This window comes from Caretta caretta, chromosome 3 (genome assembly GCF_965140235.1).
Source record: "Caretta caretta isolate rCarCar2 chromosome 3, rCarCar1.hap1, whole genome shotgun sequence".
In the NCBI taxonomy this organism is placed as follows: domain Eukaryota; kingdom Metazoa; phylum Chordata; order Testudines; family Cheloniidae; genus Caretta; species Caretta caretta.
The window spans coordinates 3,277,843-3,294,650 of NC_134208.1; the positions used below are offsets into that span (position 1 = coordinate 3,277,843).

Here is a 16,808-nt window from a genome sequence, read left to right on the forward strand (position 1 = left end):
TGCCTGACGCTCTCTCTCTTCCCGGCAGCTCAGGAACGCGGAGCGGGAGCTGCTCGCCCTCCCCGGACTCCTACTCCCTCTATTGCTACCCCTGCACCTGGGGCGACTGCAAGGCCGGGGACTCTGCCGGCCGCCAGCTGCCGGGGACTGTGCCGCCCAGCACCCAGCCCAGCCAGACGTCCTGGTCGGACCCCTGGGCCTACGCCGACACGGGCCCCAGCGTGGCCAGCGGGCGCTCCACGCCCCTCCTGGGGGGCGACGCCCCCATCAAGACCTACCATGGCTGCCCCCGCCTCAAGGCCCCCCACCCCCAGAAACGCTTCGCCCCTTTCGGGGCCCTGAACCCCTTCGCCAACCCCGCCTACTCGCCCAGCCCCTCCTCCTCCCCCGAGTGGCTGGAGGCCCTGGACTGGCAGAAGCCCCCCTCTGCGCCCACGCCGGAGACCTTCGACCCCTTCGAGAGCGCCCCCCCCGAGTCGGAGCGCTGCTACAGCCAGCCAGGTGCCTGCCCCGCCCCCCCGCCCCGGCCCCCCAAGAGCCTGGAGGCGGAGGGCCTTGTGATCCGCAGCACGGCGCCGCTCCCGCCCACCATCGTGCGCGGGGCCGAGGGGGGCGTCACCCGCGTCTACCTCGCGCAGGGCGTCATCGAGGTGCCGCCGGCGTCGGCCCCGCGCAGCGGCCCGGGCGAGAACGCCAGCCACGTGCCCGGCGCGCCCCGGCTGAACGGCGGCGGCTCGGCCTGGCAGCCCCCCGCCGACCTGGCGGCGCTCTCCGTGGAGGAGGTGTCCCGATGCCTGCGCTTCATCGGCCTCTCCGAGGACGTGGTGAGCTTCTTCGCCCGCGAGCGCATCGACGGCAGCATCTTCGTCCAGCTCCCCGAGGAGATCCTCGCCGACGACTTCCGCCTCACCAAGCTGCAGGTCAAGAAGATCATGCAGTTCATCAAGGGCTGGCGACCCAAGATCTAGCGCGAGGCCTGGCTCGTGGCACGTAGACGGGGGGCCCGGCTCGTGGCACGTGGACGTGGGGCCCGGCTCGTGGCATGTGGACGTGGCACCCGGCTGGTGGGCTCGGCCCGTGGACGTGGGACCCGGCTGGTGAGCTCGGCCCATGGACTTGGGGCCCGGCTGGTGGGCTCGGCCCGTGGACTTGGGGCCCTGCTCGTGGGCCTGGGCCGTGGACATGGGGCCCAGCTTGTGAGCCTGGCCCGTGGTCGTGGGGCCTGGCTGGTGGATGCAGTCTGTGGGGTTGGGGTGGGCCCCCACACAATGACCCATTGCCTAGGATGGGCTCTGTGGCTAGACCTGGCTCGTCGGGGTGGGGCCCTGCACAATGACCCAGTCCATGGGGGCCAGGCCCACGTGTACAGATGTGGGGCCTCCAGTGTGCACAGCCCTGCCGAGGGGCCTGGGAGCAGCCCACTGGCACTGGGGCCCCGAGCACCGAGACCTGTCATGGGACGGGGCCCCCAGCTCTGGACCACGAGGAGCTTTGCTGTCAGCTGCAGCTGGCCTGGTTCCCCTGGGACCTCGTTCCCTTCCACCCCATTGCTTGATCCACACACCCCATTACCCCTATGCTCGGGGGGGGGGGATCCCAGGGCCTCCTCCCCCCACCCCACCCTGATATCATGCTGCCATCTTCCCTCTCTGCCCCGAGCCTCCCTCTAGTCAGCATGTGCCATGACAGCCTCCTGGGGGTGCTGCATCCCCTAAATCCCCCCCACCCCCAGATTCAGTGTCACCCCCTGGGTGCCCAGTAGGGCCTTGAGGCAGCGGGTGCTGGGCCTTAGTGGGTGGCTGCCCCCCACCCCCCCCGGAGGAGCAGAGCGCGAGTGGGCAGCAGGGCTGGGCAAGGCATCAGCCTGGAGGGGGGCCCGGGAACAATGACGGGTCTGGCTGTGGGCACAGAAGGCTGGGTGCAGTGCTGAGAGCTGGCTGACTGGGGGACTGGGGCACACTGCACCCCAGAAGGGCTAACACAGCCCTAGCCAGGACCTGCCCTGTCTGCGTGCAGGGCTGGGGTTTGGAGTGCTAGGCTGTATATGCCGGCTCACCCCCTCCCGGCCCCGAGCACGGGGCCCAGCCCAGACGCAGCGGCGGGGCCAAGCCTTGCCCTGGACAGCTGAACAGAGACGGGTGCCCGAGCCCCAGGCCTGCCTGCATTTAACAGCGGGGCCTCCCTGCTGCCTTAGCAGAGTTCGCTGCAATTCATTTCCTTGTGTGTTTGGTGGGCTGCCTGTCCCCCTCGTCCCCCGCAGGGGCAGGGGCCTGCCTGTGCTCCTGCTTGGCTGCTCCTGAGTGGCTGGGTTACTGCCCGTTCATTGCCCCCAAGGACCGGTATGCAGCCCAGCCCCCCCGGGCTCCATGGCAAGGGGCAGGCCGTGCCCGCGGGCAGCACTGCAGGCTGGGCTGGGGCGTTTCAGTCCGAGTTTTTCACTCTGCCCCCTGCCGGCTGGCACCGCAGCCCCGGCCCTTGCTCAGGCAGGAGGAGGGGTGCTTGGCCCTGCAGAGCACGGCAGCCAAGAGCCATGCCCCAGCTACTGCCCAGGGACCTCAGAGCACGAGGGGCAGGAGAGATTCCCATCTCGGGGGGACGTACAGGACACATGGCAGGGCCCCCGCCCCAGCAGCCGCCTGGCAGCTATCGGGGTGCCCGGAGATACCGCGAGTGCCTTCTGCTCGGGGCAAGCCCTCAGCACGTGGCTGCAAGCCAGCGTGGCCTTTTGGACAGCGTCCGAGCCCCGGCGCCCACATCCGAGCCACGTCTCTGGCCTGCCACCCACCCCAGCACTTGAACTAAGAGGGCACGGCCCGCTCCGCCCTCAGCCCCGGTGCAGGGCCAGCAGCCGCTGCTAGGCACTGCCGTTACCTGCCGGGGGGGTTAACTCGCCTGCCACAGGGGCTGGGGTATTTAGCGGCCTGCGGCTGCTCGCCCCCCCGGCCCGCTCAAGGAGCTTGGCTCCGGCTGGCTCAGTTCAGGGGCTCGGACGCTCGCCCCTCGTTGGGGTTAACACCGGCTAGCGCCGCGCTCTCAGCCCCACCGGGCGGGGGTTTGGTTCTGCTGGTTTAACTTAATCCTTGTGGATTAGTGAAATAAAGATTTTAAAAGGCAGCCCCGGCCCACGGGAACGGCTGTTTGCAGGGGCAGGAGGGCCTGGGAGCTGGGATGGAAGAAAGAAGCTGGTTGGGGGGCAGCTGCATGCCCGCTGCCCCCAGCCTTCACCCTGGGCCAGTAGGGCCCGATCCCTGCCCCACTGCACAGGAGGGGCTGGGGCCGGATCCCCGAGCCCCTCTGCCCGGGCCCTACGCTCGCAGCTGGGGCCGGATCCCTGCGCCCCTCCGCACGGGCCCTACGCTTGCAGCTGGGGATGCGCCATTCCAGCAACCCAGCCCTGCTCTTCCTTTTCAGCCCTCGTGAGCTGCGCCCTGCGGAGGCCGAGGCGGGTTCTGCTAGCACAGGTGGGTCAAGGCAGCCACTGGCCGGATGCTACTGGTCCCACGCCTCTGGGGTGAGATCTGCACAGCGCGGAGGGGAGCCTGTAGCCCCATGGCCTATGGATCTAGGCCAGGGGTTGGCCCCCTTTCTGAAGCGGTGTGCCGAGTCTTCATTTATTCACTCTAATTTAGGGTTTTGCATGCCAGTAATGAGAATCCATGTGACCCATACTGAGCTGCACCCCTCACTGCCCCAGGCTGCAGCCAGAGGGCCATAGCTGGGGGCAGCTGCAGAGGCCCAGACCAGTGGCCGGGACTGGGAACCGGGCTGGCGGCCAGTACCCCAGGCCAGCACCCCAGGCCAGCAGCAGGGCCTCCCCGACCAGTGGCCACGAGCCAGGGCTGGCAGCGGGCTGAGCAGGGCCAGCGGCCAGGACCCCAGCTAGCAGATGGCAAGCAGCCGGTACCCCAAGCCAGTAGCAGAGTCCCCTGGACTAGTGGCTGGGACTGGTAGCGGGTGAGCAGATAGAAGCCCAGACTGGCACCGGAGCCCCCCGGACGGGTGGCCGGGACCTGGGCCCAGCAACAGGCTGAACAGGGTCGGTGGCCGGAAGCCCAGCTGGCAGGGGGCCAGCATGCCAGGCCAGTAGCGGAGCCCCCGTGAGCGGTGGCCGTGAGCCGGACAGTGTGAGTGCCACCGAAAATGAGCTCATGGGCCATAGGTTGCCTAGGTTCCCACATGAGCTGGCTCCAGGCTGGCAGCTGTGAGCAACACAGGCCACACCCGAGACCTGTTTAACAGGCTGCCTAGGCAGAGCCAAGCCCCTGGCCATGGTGCTGGAACAGCTTGGAGCTGCTGGAACAAGGCAGGCAGCTGGAGAGGAGAGCCCCTGGCCCCTGCATGGGGCAGAGCTAGGACATACAGCGGAGTCCCATGGAAATCCAAGAGGGCCGCCCCTGCCTGGGGAAGGGAAACACTGTCTGGAGCTGGGCAGCACCTGCCAGGCCTGGAGCAGGGGCCCGAACTAGGGCAGGTGCCCAGACCTGAACTGAGGAAACTTTTAGAGCAAGAGGAAACATTTTCTTAAAGGGGAGGTAGGAGGCTCCAGGGGACACAAGGAGCAGCAGGGTGAGGGCTGGGTAGCTCCAGGGGGGTCCCAGCTTCCTGTTTTCACCCCCATAACTGATCAGAGCCAGAGACACAAGAGTCACCTGCTGGGGGGTGGGGGCGGCCATCCAAACAGCCCCCACTGAGGACGGAGGTAGCTGCAGCAGGCAAAGGAAGTCTAAGCACATGTTGCTGGGGCTAATCTATGGGGGGGGGGCGGCTATCAGTGACAGGTGCACAGAGATTTAAAGCCTTTTAGTTTAAATTAGTTCTGCCCATGGCAGCCTTCCTGGCCTTCAGGGGATGGATTTGCAATTACAGGAGCCTCCAGCTGCCACTCTAACCCTAGTGGGTCAGGGCAGCTGGAGGCTCTGAACTATTGACTGACACCCGAGGTGACAGAATAGGCTGTTCGTTCCCCCCCCATCTCCATTAACACCAGTTTCGCACAGCTCAGCAGACCGCCGGAGAAAGCAGGTTGCCCCAGACAGGCGGACACGCTGGAGCAGTCACCGAGTGCTTTATTTCCCTCAACCCCGTGAGGCTCCACCCCTCTGCATGTGAGGGCCTGAGACAGGATTAAGCAGGCAGAGGCCAGAAACAAGAGACCGGTGGTTTATTGTTAAACATTTGCCATGAACCGTGGTGGGGAGCAGCTGTCCTGGGCACGGCCATGGGGCTAACGCCTGCTGGACGGAGGCTCTGGAGGGCATTGGGTTGACTGAACACAAAAACCCTTCTTCCATCTTCAAACGGGAGGTGCAACATCCAACCAGCCAGGGATGGGTGGGAGAGTGCCTGAGAAGCTGCTAAGGCACTTAAAGGGCTACAAACCTCCAGAGTTCACTGCCCCCCAGCCCCGGTGCTTAGAGAGGAACGGACAGAATAGAGCTTTGGCTGGAGCAGGCTCTCCCCAGGCTCTAGCTGCGAGTGCATCTATGGCTGGAGGCCCGTGGACACGTTCAGTGGTGGAATTTCTTGCTCGGGTCGTTGGCGTGATCCAGAAGCAGCTGGCATGGTGTGAACTGGTTTCCGTAGACGGCCTCATACTTCCGCAGCTTGTCCACCAGCTGCTTGGCTCCAACGGAGTCTGTGTATCTGAAAGGGCCTGCACAGAACACGGGGCTAAGTCAGTAGGGGGGACTGTGCGAGAGGGCACCACTCGAGAGCCTGCAGGAGAGCTGTGCCCAACCCGGGAGACAGGCAAACACACTGGACTCAAGCCTCCCGTCTGCGTGCAGAGGAAACACCCCTGGATTTCAGGCTGAGCTCTGCTGTGTATAGGGGAGCAGGCTCCCCAGGTACAGGCCAGGAGAGAATTCAGGCCTTGCTCCGGCTCAGCACAGCAATCCTGCCCACACAGAGCACAGTGAGGTTGGCTGAGCGGCTGGCGAGGGGCTAGGCAGCAGCAGGGGAAGGCAAGCCCCTGCATCCTGCGCTGCCTGGCTGACTAGGCAGTTCCAGGGGTGGTGGTGTGGGCCCCCACTCAGACGATTATGTGCAATGGTGCCAGCAGAAATGGATGTAAAAGCTGCTGCCACTGTTACTTTTAGGACAATCCCAGCTGTGCTCAGGGGCCTTTTAATGTTTGCAATCAAGGCCAGGGACACTTTGAAGGAGCAAACTGCTGCACACTGGAGCCAACTGTCCAGCTGTGCTCAGCCGTGACACCCAGCTGGAAGGGAAGCAAAGACACCTGCTGCCAGCACTTGACCCCACTGACAGGGAGGGTCTTCGCTGTGTGCAGAGCAGACCTGGACTCTCACGCCCAGCTACATCAGCCACCTCACCGCTGAGCTGCGGGGGCCCCCAAGGCCAGGGGACGTACCCTAGGATTTAACGGGTGGGGTAGTGTTTGAACAGCATGAGCCAGGGGGAATAGCTAGACTGGGCCATAGGCTGTGGGCCAAGCCCAGCTGTGTCTGGAATTCCATATTAACAACAGCTGCAGGCTCACCCCCAGACACGCCCTGTGTTTACAGGCGACAGCATGGGACTGCAGAGCTTGGCCCTCGGGGCAGTTTAAGCGATATGACAGAAGTCCCTTGTATCTGCAGCCGTGACCGAGAACCTGAGCTCTGGTTTCGGGAGCCCCCTGCCCAGCCCCAGCCCCAGCATGCTTCGGGAGGTGCAGCGTGATGGTATTCGAGCCAACTATGCTGAGCCAGTGAGCCACGCTGCCCCACGCCCCGCTGGACACTCGCCACGCACACGCCGCGTCCATGGCGACTTCTCGGAAGACTAGTTCAGTGCTCAAGCGAGGGGCTTGTAGACCACACGCTCCATGCACAGCTTCGCTCTCAAGAGTGCCGGACTCTGCTCCCTGGAGGGTGAATGCAGACGGGTACCACGTTCAACTCACTCGTGACTCGGGTCCTGGCTACACTCCAGAGTCTTGGCCGGCGTAGCTATGCTGGCAGACCCCCCTAGTGGAGACCGCGGAGGAGTTCTCTGGCCAGTATAGCTACGCCACCTCCCTGAAGGGCGCTAAGCGGACAAACACTCTTCCGTGGGCAGCTGCTTCCAGATCAAGCTTTACTGCCAGTCCAGCTTAGTCCCGTTCCCTGCTCCGTCAGGCAGCCTCTTCCGTACGGCCGGGGGAAGCCACTCACCTCCCAGACACGGCGGGAAGCCCAGGCCAAACACAGCTCCTATGTCTCCTTCCACTGGGTCACTCAGGATCCCTTCCTGCAGGCACATAGCCGCCTCGTTCACAAACCGCGTCACCAAGCGCAGCTGGATGTCCTCGTCGGAGCAGCTGGAACAGAGTGATGTTGCTCAGACCACAAAGCGGGAGGGGCAGCCTGGGGCCCAGGCCTCGAGAACCAGCCAGGAGCGCCCAGGGGGTGGGGACAGGGCCAGAGGCAGCTATGGCTTGTTGAGTGGCATTAGGACCTGCCCTCTGACTGGAGGAGGCAGCAGGACCAGTCTGATACTCAGCCTGGGTCCCCAACGATAAGGCAGTGATCTGTCAGGCCCCACACTGGGGCAGCGAAAGGAGACAGGTCAGGCCATACGACGGATCCGATTTCAGAGTGTAGCTGATCCTAGCTGGAGGGCCAGGGGACCATACGGATCCCCCCCTTGACTCGCACCAACAAGCCCTAGGGGGGCTCTCCCCCAAGGTGCAGTACCAGTGTCGACTGTCGCACAACCCCCACCCCCCCGAGGCAGTTGGCATTCCAAAGGAAGCCCCCCAGTGTTCTGTGCTACCAGCAGCCGCCAGTGACCCCCCAGCACCCCAGAGGTGAGGGATGGACAATTAAACTGGAGATCAGCCAGTCTCAGAGGGACCAGTGCCAGATCCCGGGGCTGCTCTGCTTGGAGGCCCAGCACAGCCCTTGTGACAGTGCCCCCAGAGGGGCTGTCCGCAGCAGGTGACAGAAGACTTGGCAGTGCTGGGAGAGGCTGGGGTGCCCAGAGCCACCCCCCGCTGCCCTCCCCACCCAACCCTTTTGGGTTCAGACACCATCTACTTACACCTCGAGCCTGGAGGGCACCTTGAACTGCGCCAAGATCTCATCCATGCCGGAGTTCACGCTCCTGTTCTTCACGCCTTGCTGGTACACGTAGAAACCCTTTCCTGCCTTGCGGCCTGCCGGGGAGGGGGAATGTCAATCACTGGCTGAGCTGCCCCATAACTGCCACTGATCCCCTAGGTTGCATACGGACTGCTAACCTGGTACGTGCTTCTCTGCCGGCACAAGCAGCAGGTACCTGTGGGATGAGAGGCTACCCCCAAGCTCAAATGGCACCTGGGAACAGCTTCCCGGTACTGCAGTGAAGGGAGGCGGCCATCTGGCTCTCAGCCCCCTGGAGTCAGGGGAACAGTTCATGTACAGAGGGAAGGGGAAGGCGATCAGAGGAGGGGTGGTCAGACAGATCTGCTTGACCTTGCCAAGAAGCAGCCAGGGCTGCCAGTCTCCACTGGTCTGAGTCTTGGAGATGTTTTGGGGCAGAGGAGAGGTGGGGCGACTGGCTTCCACGGCTCTCCCAACAGCAGATCCTGCCCAGAGTTTGCATCTCATCAATGCTTAAGAGCATGGGCCTGCTGGGGTCAGGAGACGTCCCAAAATTAAGACCAGAGTGACCCAATCGCAGCCCATATCTACAATGCAGCTGTCTTCATCCTTAATACAAAGATGTAGCCCGCACGGACTACAGGTCCCAGCATGCAACACTCCTTCGTGGGCTGAGCAGCCTGCAGGGAACAGGCACCCCTGGGGCACATCTCTGAGGAACAGTGGCCTCTAGTGGCCAGCAATGGCTTTGTCACAGCTGCATCTCATGTGACAAAGATGACATCTCAGGTCGCTCTACCATGTGAGTGGGGTGGCTGGAGCTGCAGCCCCATCTGCCCCTGCCCAGGAGCAGCCGATCAATAACTGGTCTCATCAGGCCAGGACTTGGAAGGGCTCAAGCGCCGTTCAGCAGGGAACGCTGCATCTGTGGGCTCGAGCACAAGCGTGAGGCGGTTGCCGGGAGCCCAGCCCAGGGACCAAGAGGGGAGGGGCTGGCACCAGACAGCCCAGCTCAAGCATTCTGGGGCCACTCACCTAAGAAGCCTTTCTCTACCATGCACTTGAACAGCTCGACATTCCCGCCCCCAAAGCGCGGGCCAAAGGCCTTGCCGAGATCCTCTGCCACGTGTGCAGCCACGTCCACGCCCACTTCGTCGATCAGGGTGGCGGCACCCACGGGAAAGCCGAACCCTGTGGAAAGGGCATCCACTTTCTTGGGGTCAGCGCCTTCCTGCAGGGACGGAGGGGGGAAGCCCTATGAGCACCCCGGCCTGTGGATATGCAGAGCCCTGCCACACACTGGCCGCAGTGACAGTGCAGGCCTAGACCCTGCTGGTACATCATAGCTGCTGGCCATTGGCTTAAACACCCTGCAAGGGAGCTGGGCAAATGGTGTAAGGAACCAGGAACAGCACAAGCCAAGGAGGTTTGTCAATAGCTGGGGACGGCCAGCCGCAAGGCTGCTCTCAATGGCAGCCAGGCAGAAGATTCCTTTGGGGGGAGCCTCCAGGTGTCACCCAATAGCCCGGGTGGCACAGCACTGTACTTTCCTGGATCAATGGAGCACCGAGGAGCCCATGTCCTGAACTCTGCCCCCATTGTGCTAAGATGTCTGTCCCAGCCCCAAAGAACTTATGGCCCAAGTGTAGGCTCCTAAACCTTCATAAAGACCTTTGCACTTTTGTTCCATCCAGTGATCTCCAGGCTTCACACAGATCGGCAAGCATCCCCCTATTACACCAATGGGGAAACCGAGGCAAAAGATAAACAGCTTGCCAAGGCCGTCTATCAAGGCAGTGATAGAGATGAGATTAGAACCTGTTACTCTCCCAACTCAAACCCTTGCTCCATTCAGAAGCCATTTCTGCCACTCCATTCCTCCTGCCTGTGCTAAGGACAATTCTGCCCCCTTGCTGTATAACACTATCCTTCACTAAGCTCTTCCAGCCAATGAATTCAAAGAGCTTTGCGAGGTCTGCATTAACTCTGAACCCCACCCTGAGCGGCAGCTGTCCCTATCTGATAGGTGGGGAAGCGGCTAAGTGACTTGCTCTTTCACGTGTGAAGTTTAACAGCAGACAACACCACCGGGTCAAGGCTCAGAGGGGCTGCGGGTGGGGAAGTTCCACCACTTCTTTTCCAGGCAAATCCCTGGTTAACGTACTGGGGGGACAGCAGCTTGGGAGTTACCAAACATTCTACACAAGTTCAACTACCGTGTGGCACCACCTGAGCTGCCTGTGGGCTCTAGGACACTGCTGAGCTCTGGGCCAGCCTGACTTTGTAGGGAGAAGCAGGAGAATCTCATCTACTTTAACATTTGGCAGCTTCTCTGCACCCTGGTGCTTTCCGGCAGCACACTCGATTCCAATACACACCTGGAGAACTCTGACCACTTCGGCCAGCATTGGCCCCAGACATCTGGTGGTGTAGAAACCTGGTCCATCCTGGGAGAGGCAAACGGGACAGCAAGGTAGGTTAGCGTCAGAAGCCCTGCAAGACCAAGGACTCCCTGCCTATTTAAACTGCAAGAACTGCTTCCTGAGCTAGATTTCAGAGCCCTAGAATGCAGACACTGCATTGTCCAGGATTTTCAGTGCTCTATAATCAACTCCTAGAATGGTTTGTTTTGGCCTGAGTGGAAGACACAGGAATGTGGGAAGCTCCTCACACATCTGCTTCCTGCTAAGTTCCAGAGACCCCCCTGGACCTGGCTGAGTCACGGGCCCAGCTCCACAGCGCTCAACAGGGGTGGAATTCACAGGTCTGGGCCGGGGGCAGGGGTGTGACCTAGCACATTAGCTGCCCCAGCCGCAGCAGGCAGGGGAAGAAGATTAACACTCACTCAGCGAAAAGGTGGAGTGTTCTGCAGAGACTAATGGTCAAGGCAGAGCATTACTTCTAAATGCAGAGAGGTCCCAGCACTGCAGGGAGTCTGGCTCAGAGTCCCAGCCCTCTACTCAAATGGACGTGGGAGTGACAAGGCCCAGGGTTTGACAAATGTATCCAACTCTTGCTAGTCCCAGACTAAGCCTACTACCCAGGTCACACCCTAGGAAAGCCACCCCTGTAATTCAAAGGAACAAGAGCGGTATTTGGATTCGAGGGCACGGTCAGTCATTTAGGAATCCCTTAACCAGGTTGCCCGGGTTGGTGCTGGCACACTCCGTCTCTGGCTTCACTGTCCTCTCCCAACAGGTCATGGCACGGTTTCCTCTTCCGTGCAACTCATCCCCATCTCTCTGCCACTGCGCCGGGCTCTACCTCATCCCCTTTAGTCCAGATCTACTCCCACTTTCCTCAGCCTTGCGGCCAGGGACGTTTTTGCCCTAAGAAGCTAGAGCAGGGCCTTGCTGCCCATGGTAACCTCCTGACAGAAGCGAGCCCATCCTGCCTGCAGCTCTTGGGGCGAGGAGCGGCAGTGAGATTTTGACCCAGGCACCGGTCCCTGCTCAGGGTCCCACTTTTGGTAGCAGCCTCCAGAGAGGCATTTGATACATCTGAAGGCCCTAGCCCTCCAAGAGCAGGAAAAATGGAACACTCTTCCCCAACCTACCCAGACTGTCATGGCTGCCACAAAGGGGGTGGCTGGGAGGGTGTGCGCCCCTCCTGTACTCTAGTTCACCCCACCTTCCACACTTGGGTTCTCCACACTAGTGAACAGCTCCAGTGCATCTCAGACCTGCTGCTTTAATACCAGCCTAGTCCAGTTCCTGAGAGCCTTGACCTTTAGAAGTGGAGAAACTCAAACCTCTCCCGCACCTAGAAGCCCAAAAGACTTTCAACGCTCCTGTTTAACCTCTTGGTTCATCCACCTGCCATCTCGGGCAGTGTCAGTAGTTTCAGGACCTGCCAGGATCTCGAGCAAGAGTACTTTACCTTGACTACAATGATGATCTTCCCTTGCTTGAGGCCGACAGCTACAGCAGAGGCAACTGTGTCCTGGGAGGTCTTGTCCGTGGTGATAATTTCTAGCAGCTGCATCTTGTCCACTGGGGAGAAGTAGTGCATGCCGATCACCTGCCGGGAAGGGCATAAGGGCTTAGCATACAGAAAGCAAGGCACAGACTGGGCTTTTCAGCTCTTTGGACACAGCTCGATGGCTGACAGACACTTTTGGCATCAGGCAGACGCTCAGAGGGGTCTCCTACCTGACAGCAAGCCTGTTAACAGCTCTGAAGGGGGAATCACAAGCAGGTCTGTACTAGGGAACTGAACCAGAAGCCATTGATGGACCTATCCTCTGTACTCTAATCTCAGCTCAGCCATTGGGCAAGTTACATGACCTCTCTGCTACCTTCCCCTCTGCAAAGCAAGGCTATGTACATACCTACCTTCTCACTGGGGGAGACAGGTGAGGGGACTAATGTCTGTTCAGTGCTTTGGAAAAAGCACGACAGCAGTGGTTATAAAGAACCACCAGATGTTGAGTGAATTCCCTGTGCTGTAGACACTGTTTTCTGTAGTTGCTACAGTGATGATCTGAATTTAAATACAAAATCGGTTCCTTTCCAGACGCCAATTAGAGATAAGTACAACCCTCCCACAGGAACATCGTTTAAGTTTAGATAATTCTGTTCTGAGGCCTATTTGACTAATGCAGTCATGTAATCAAGATGTCACCTTCATGCCCACTGGAAGCTACACTTAGCACCAACATCTGCCTAAGACAGAGGCATCTTATATGAAAGCTGCAGACTGCAACACTAATTACAGTGTGTTAATTAGTGAACTGATTTCCTATTGGTTCTCCATAAAGCATCATTACATGGGCAATTTATCCAGCAAGAGGAAGGGGGCGGAAGCTCATTTGCAAGTTTGAAGGAACAATCTGCATTTCAGATGAGCTGTTACTGTGGTAAGTATAAAGAAAAGGAGTACTTGAGGCACCTTAGAGACTAACCAATTTATTTGAGCATGAGCTTTCGTGAGCTACAGCTCACTTCATCGGACGCATACCATGGAAACTGCAGAAGACATTATATACACACAGAGACCATGAAACAATACCTCCTCCCACCCCACTGTCCTGCTGGTAATAGCTTATCTAAAGTGATCATCAAGTTGGGCCATTTCCAGCACAAATCCAGGTTTTCTCACCCTCCGCCCTCCCCCCCCCCCACACACAAACTCACTCTCCTGCTGGTAATAGCCCATCCAAAGTGACCACTCTCTTCACAATGTGTATGATAATCAAGGTGGGCCATTTCCTGCACAAATCCAGGTTCTCTCACCCCCTCACCCCCCTCCAAAAACCACACACACAAACTCACTCTCCTGCTGGTAATAGCTTATCCAAAGTGACCAGTGGTCACTTTGGATGGGCTATTACCAGCAGGAGTGTGAGTTTGTGTGTGGGGGGGCGGAGGGTGAGAAAACCTGGATTTGTGCTGGAAATGGCCCACCTTGATGATCACTTTAGATAAGCTATTACCAGCAGGACAGTGGGGTGGGAGGAGGTATTGTTTCATGATCTCTGTGTGTATATAAAGTCTGCTGCAGTTTCCACGGTATGCATCCGATGAAGTGAGCTGTAGCTCACGAAAGCTCATGCTCAAATAAATTGGTTAGTCTCTAAGGTGCCACAAGTACTCCTTTTCTTTTTGCAAAAGGAAGTGCTTCTTCATGCAACCCACAGTCAACCTGTGGAACTCATTGCCCAGGATGTTGTGAATGTCAAAAGTGTAACTGAATTCAAAAAAGAACTCGATAAGTTCCTGGAGGATAGGTCCATCAATTAGCCAAGATGGTCAGGGATGCAACCCCATGCTCCAGGTGTCCCTAAGCCTCTGATTGCCAGAAGCTGGGACTGACAACAGGGGATGGATCACTCAATTACCCTGTTCTGTTCATTCCCCCTGAAGCACCTGGCATTGGTCACTGTCAGAAGACAGGATACTGGGCTAGGTGCACCTTTGGTCTGGCTCAGTGTGGCTCTTTTTATATTATGTTCTTAAATGGCCCTTTAGTATCTGGTATTTTCTCCCTGTGAGGGTACTTACACACTAAGCAAGTCACCACAGTCTTACAGTCAATCCATTTAGCTTATCAAAGTCGCATTAAGGCATTTTTCCCCACCCTCAAATCAGTTTTGTGGCTCTTTTTAAACCCCTCTCTGACTTTCCAACATAGTTTTTCAAGTGTTGACACCAGAACTGGATGCAGCATTCCAGTACCTGCCTAACCAACGCACAAAAAGTCAGCTCCCCACTCCTCCCTCGCCAGTATCCCACAGGCTGGCAAAAAAAGGTAATGCAAAGCACTGCCCTTGGGAGCTCACAGTGCGTTGTTCCATATTCCAAACGTGGAATGAGCCGTCCCGCCTGCTTTTCATGACTGCCTGTCTCCAGCAGCAAACCCAGACCGGAAGACACATCCCACGGGCAGTCACAGCTCTGTCCCAAGCCGCTACCTTTGAACTGCGGGAGGGACTCTGGTACTCACCTTTTCTGGCCTTTTGCTAGCAGCAGCAATTTGACCGATTGGGAGAGCAGATGTGTTACTGGCAAAGACACAGTGAGGAGGGACCACCTAGGGAAACAAGAATAGGCCCCATAAACAACGTGTACAAGCATCACAAGCAACACTCTGTGGCAGGTAGTTTGGACTCGAGGCTTCAGCCGTCTTTTCAGGACTCCTAGTACCACTGTGCATTTCTAGCACCCTTCCCCAAAGGATCTGAAAGCTCTTTAAGACGACAGTGAATGGAGCCTCACAACACCCCATTTGATAGGATAGTTTTACAGATATGGAAACTGAAGCCAGAGATGGTCAGCAACTCCAAGTCATTGGCAAAGCCAGATCTCACTTCCAGCCCTGAGCTAGGACAGCCAACACCAGACTTCCTTCTCCAAATGCATTGCGCCTGCAATTCAATGAAACTATTCCAGTCCTGGGCCCACAAGGCTCTGCCAACACACCCCAATCAGGTGATCAGATGCCACTGCAATGGCATCATGCAGGAACAGAGACCAGTTCCTTTAACACAAATAGAGTAATTCGCTGAAGCCCACTAGTCTGGTGCCAATGAACAACAAGTGGGGAAGCAGCAAGTTTGTATGAGGTGGTAAACAAGGGATGAAGGAGCAATGGGGTAGTTGAGATGCCCCATTTGCACTTCAAACCCCCAAGAAAGAGTTAAGAGACTTTTCAGCAACTCCCAGAAGGAGGTGGAAAGCCAGACAACAGCAGGCACAATCCTGCCAAGAGAACTGGTGAGACAGGACAGGGAGACTGTTCCCTGCAGAACTCCCCTGCACAGAGGTTAGATAGTTAAGAGTAACCTCCTCCAGGCAGCATGAATGGCGTCATACAGAGCAGCCTTGGTAGGAATATGAAGAGGGTGGAGCAGGCTCTGCCGTACACGTACCACAGGCTGGTTGGAAGCTGTTTGGAGATGGGAAAACTCACCGCTTCCACCTCCTTCAGCACTTTGTGCTTGATGCTGAGGTCCTCAAACACAGCTTCAATCACCATGTCGGCCTTGTTGAAGCCCTTGTAATCCAGCTGCCCTGTCATATTACTGAGAATCATGTCCCTTTCAAAAGGGGTCAGGCTCTTTTTCTTCACTTTGTCATTCAGCCTGGAGGAGGAGGAGCTTGGTCAGAGCAGGGCCAGCGGCCTGAGGACGAGCACAAGCACAGCATACCCTGGTCATCAATCCCTCCCTCCCAGCCAGCGGGGGGCCCTTTCACACCTGCATCAAATCCAGCCCAGGACCACTGGCCTGTCTATTGGCTGTTAGAGGGATGCTGAGGGGCTGGCAAGTGCCCCCCTGATGCAAACAGCGGTGCTTGGGGGGGCAAACCTAATGCTTGCGTCCTCATCCTAATGCTTGGGAGGGTGAGCATTATGTCTGTAGCCTCCAGGGGCATGTGGGAAGAGGAGGAGGAACCAGAAACAAGGCTTTATAGCCCCTCACTCCTTAACACGCTGGGCAGCCCAGATTTGCTCCAGGGAATAGCTGAGCTCTCCCTAGCTGCACAAAGCGAAACCTCCCCTGGCAGCAGTGGGAGGGGGCTTTGGGGGCAGTGACTCAGAACAAGTACCTGCTAACTAACTCCCTCCAGAAGGCAACAGGCCTGTGGGTCACAGGGAAAGCTGATGGGGACAAGGGGACTAAGGAGGACAAGTCCATACTCCTCCCCTGCCAGTGGAGGCACATGGCGCAGCCCATATTCGGCAAAGCGCCCTGTTGGGGTAGGTCAGTCTCACCCACGGTTCTCTCTGCCCCCACCTGAGAAGCCCCACCAGGGTCCTGCTACTGGCCTCTATATAGTTGTTTACATTCAGTGCTACAGCCTAGAGCCCGGGCCAGGCACAAGGAACATGTCCGGGGAAGCACGAATGCCAAGGCATGATCAGGACAGCATGTATGATGCTCGAGCAAAGCAGCCTTTTAACTCCTTTGTCCAGTCACACCTCCAGAAATAGCAGTGTTCTTGCACCACGTGGGGTAGTTTACAGAAGCAAACACCCCACTCTGCCACAGTGACAGAAGATTCCCCTTCACACATGGCAGGCTCCCAGGGAGTGGATGTGCCAATCATCCCTACTCAGTTTGCAAAGACAGAAGTACTTGGCACACAGGACAGGTTTCAGGGGCAGCCGTGTTAGTCTGTATCAGCAAAAAAAATGAGGAATCCTTGTGGCCGCTTAGAGACTAACACATTTATTTGGGCAGAAGCTTTCGTGGGCTTGAACCCATTTCATCAGATGCATGGAGTAAAAGATACAGGAGCC

At 58.3% G+C, this 16,808-nt stretch overlaps 2 protein-coding genes across 5 annotated transcripts in view; one reads left to right on the forward strand and one right to left on the reverse strand.

Moving 5' to 3' along the window:
* GAREM2 (GRB2 associated regulator of MAPK1 subtype 2) overlaps window positions 1-3,114 on the forward strand; it is a 45,875-nt gene extending 42,761 nt beyond the window's left edge. For all 3 annotated transcript variants that reach the window (XM_048846058.2, XM_075126279.1, XM_048846057.2), the window contains one exon: window positions 29-3,114. In XM_048846058.2, coding sequence (XP_048702015.2) covers window positions 29-968 — 940 coding nt within the window. In that variant the 3' untranslated portion in view covers window positions 969-3,114. The remainder of the gene's footprint in view (window positions 1-28) is intronic.
* A 2,030-nt stretch (window positions 3,115-5,144) lies between these two features.
* Window positions 5,145-16,808, reverse strand: part of HADHA (hydroxyacyl-CoA dehydrogenase trifunctional multienzyme complex subunit alpha) — a 37,773-nt gene continuing 26,109 nt past the window's right edge. For both annotated transcript variants that reach the window (XM_048846061.1, XM_048846062.2), the window contains 8 exons: window positions 15,477-15,648; window positions 14,511-14,597; window positions 11,946-12,086; window positions 10,445-10,513; window positions 9,102-9,297; window positions 8,026-8,140; window positions 7,158-7,303; window positions 5,145-5,653 (listed from right to left, as the gene is read on the reverse strand). In XM_048846061.1, coding sequence (XP_048702018.1) covers window positions 5,508-5,653; window positions 7,158-7,303; window positions 8,026-8,140; window positions 9,102-9,297; window positions 10,445-10,513; window positions 11,946-12,086; window positions 14,511-14,597; window positions 15,477-15,648 — 1,072 coding nt within the window. In that variant the 3' untranslated portion in view covers window positions 5,145-5,507. The remainder of the gene's footprint in view (window positions 5,654-7,157; window positions 7,304-8,025; window positions 8,141-9,101; window positions 9,298-10,444; window positions 10,514-11,945; window positions 12,087-14,510; window positions 14,598-15,476; window positions 15,649-16,808) is intronic.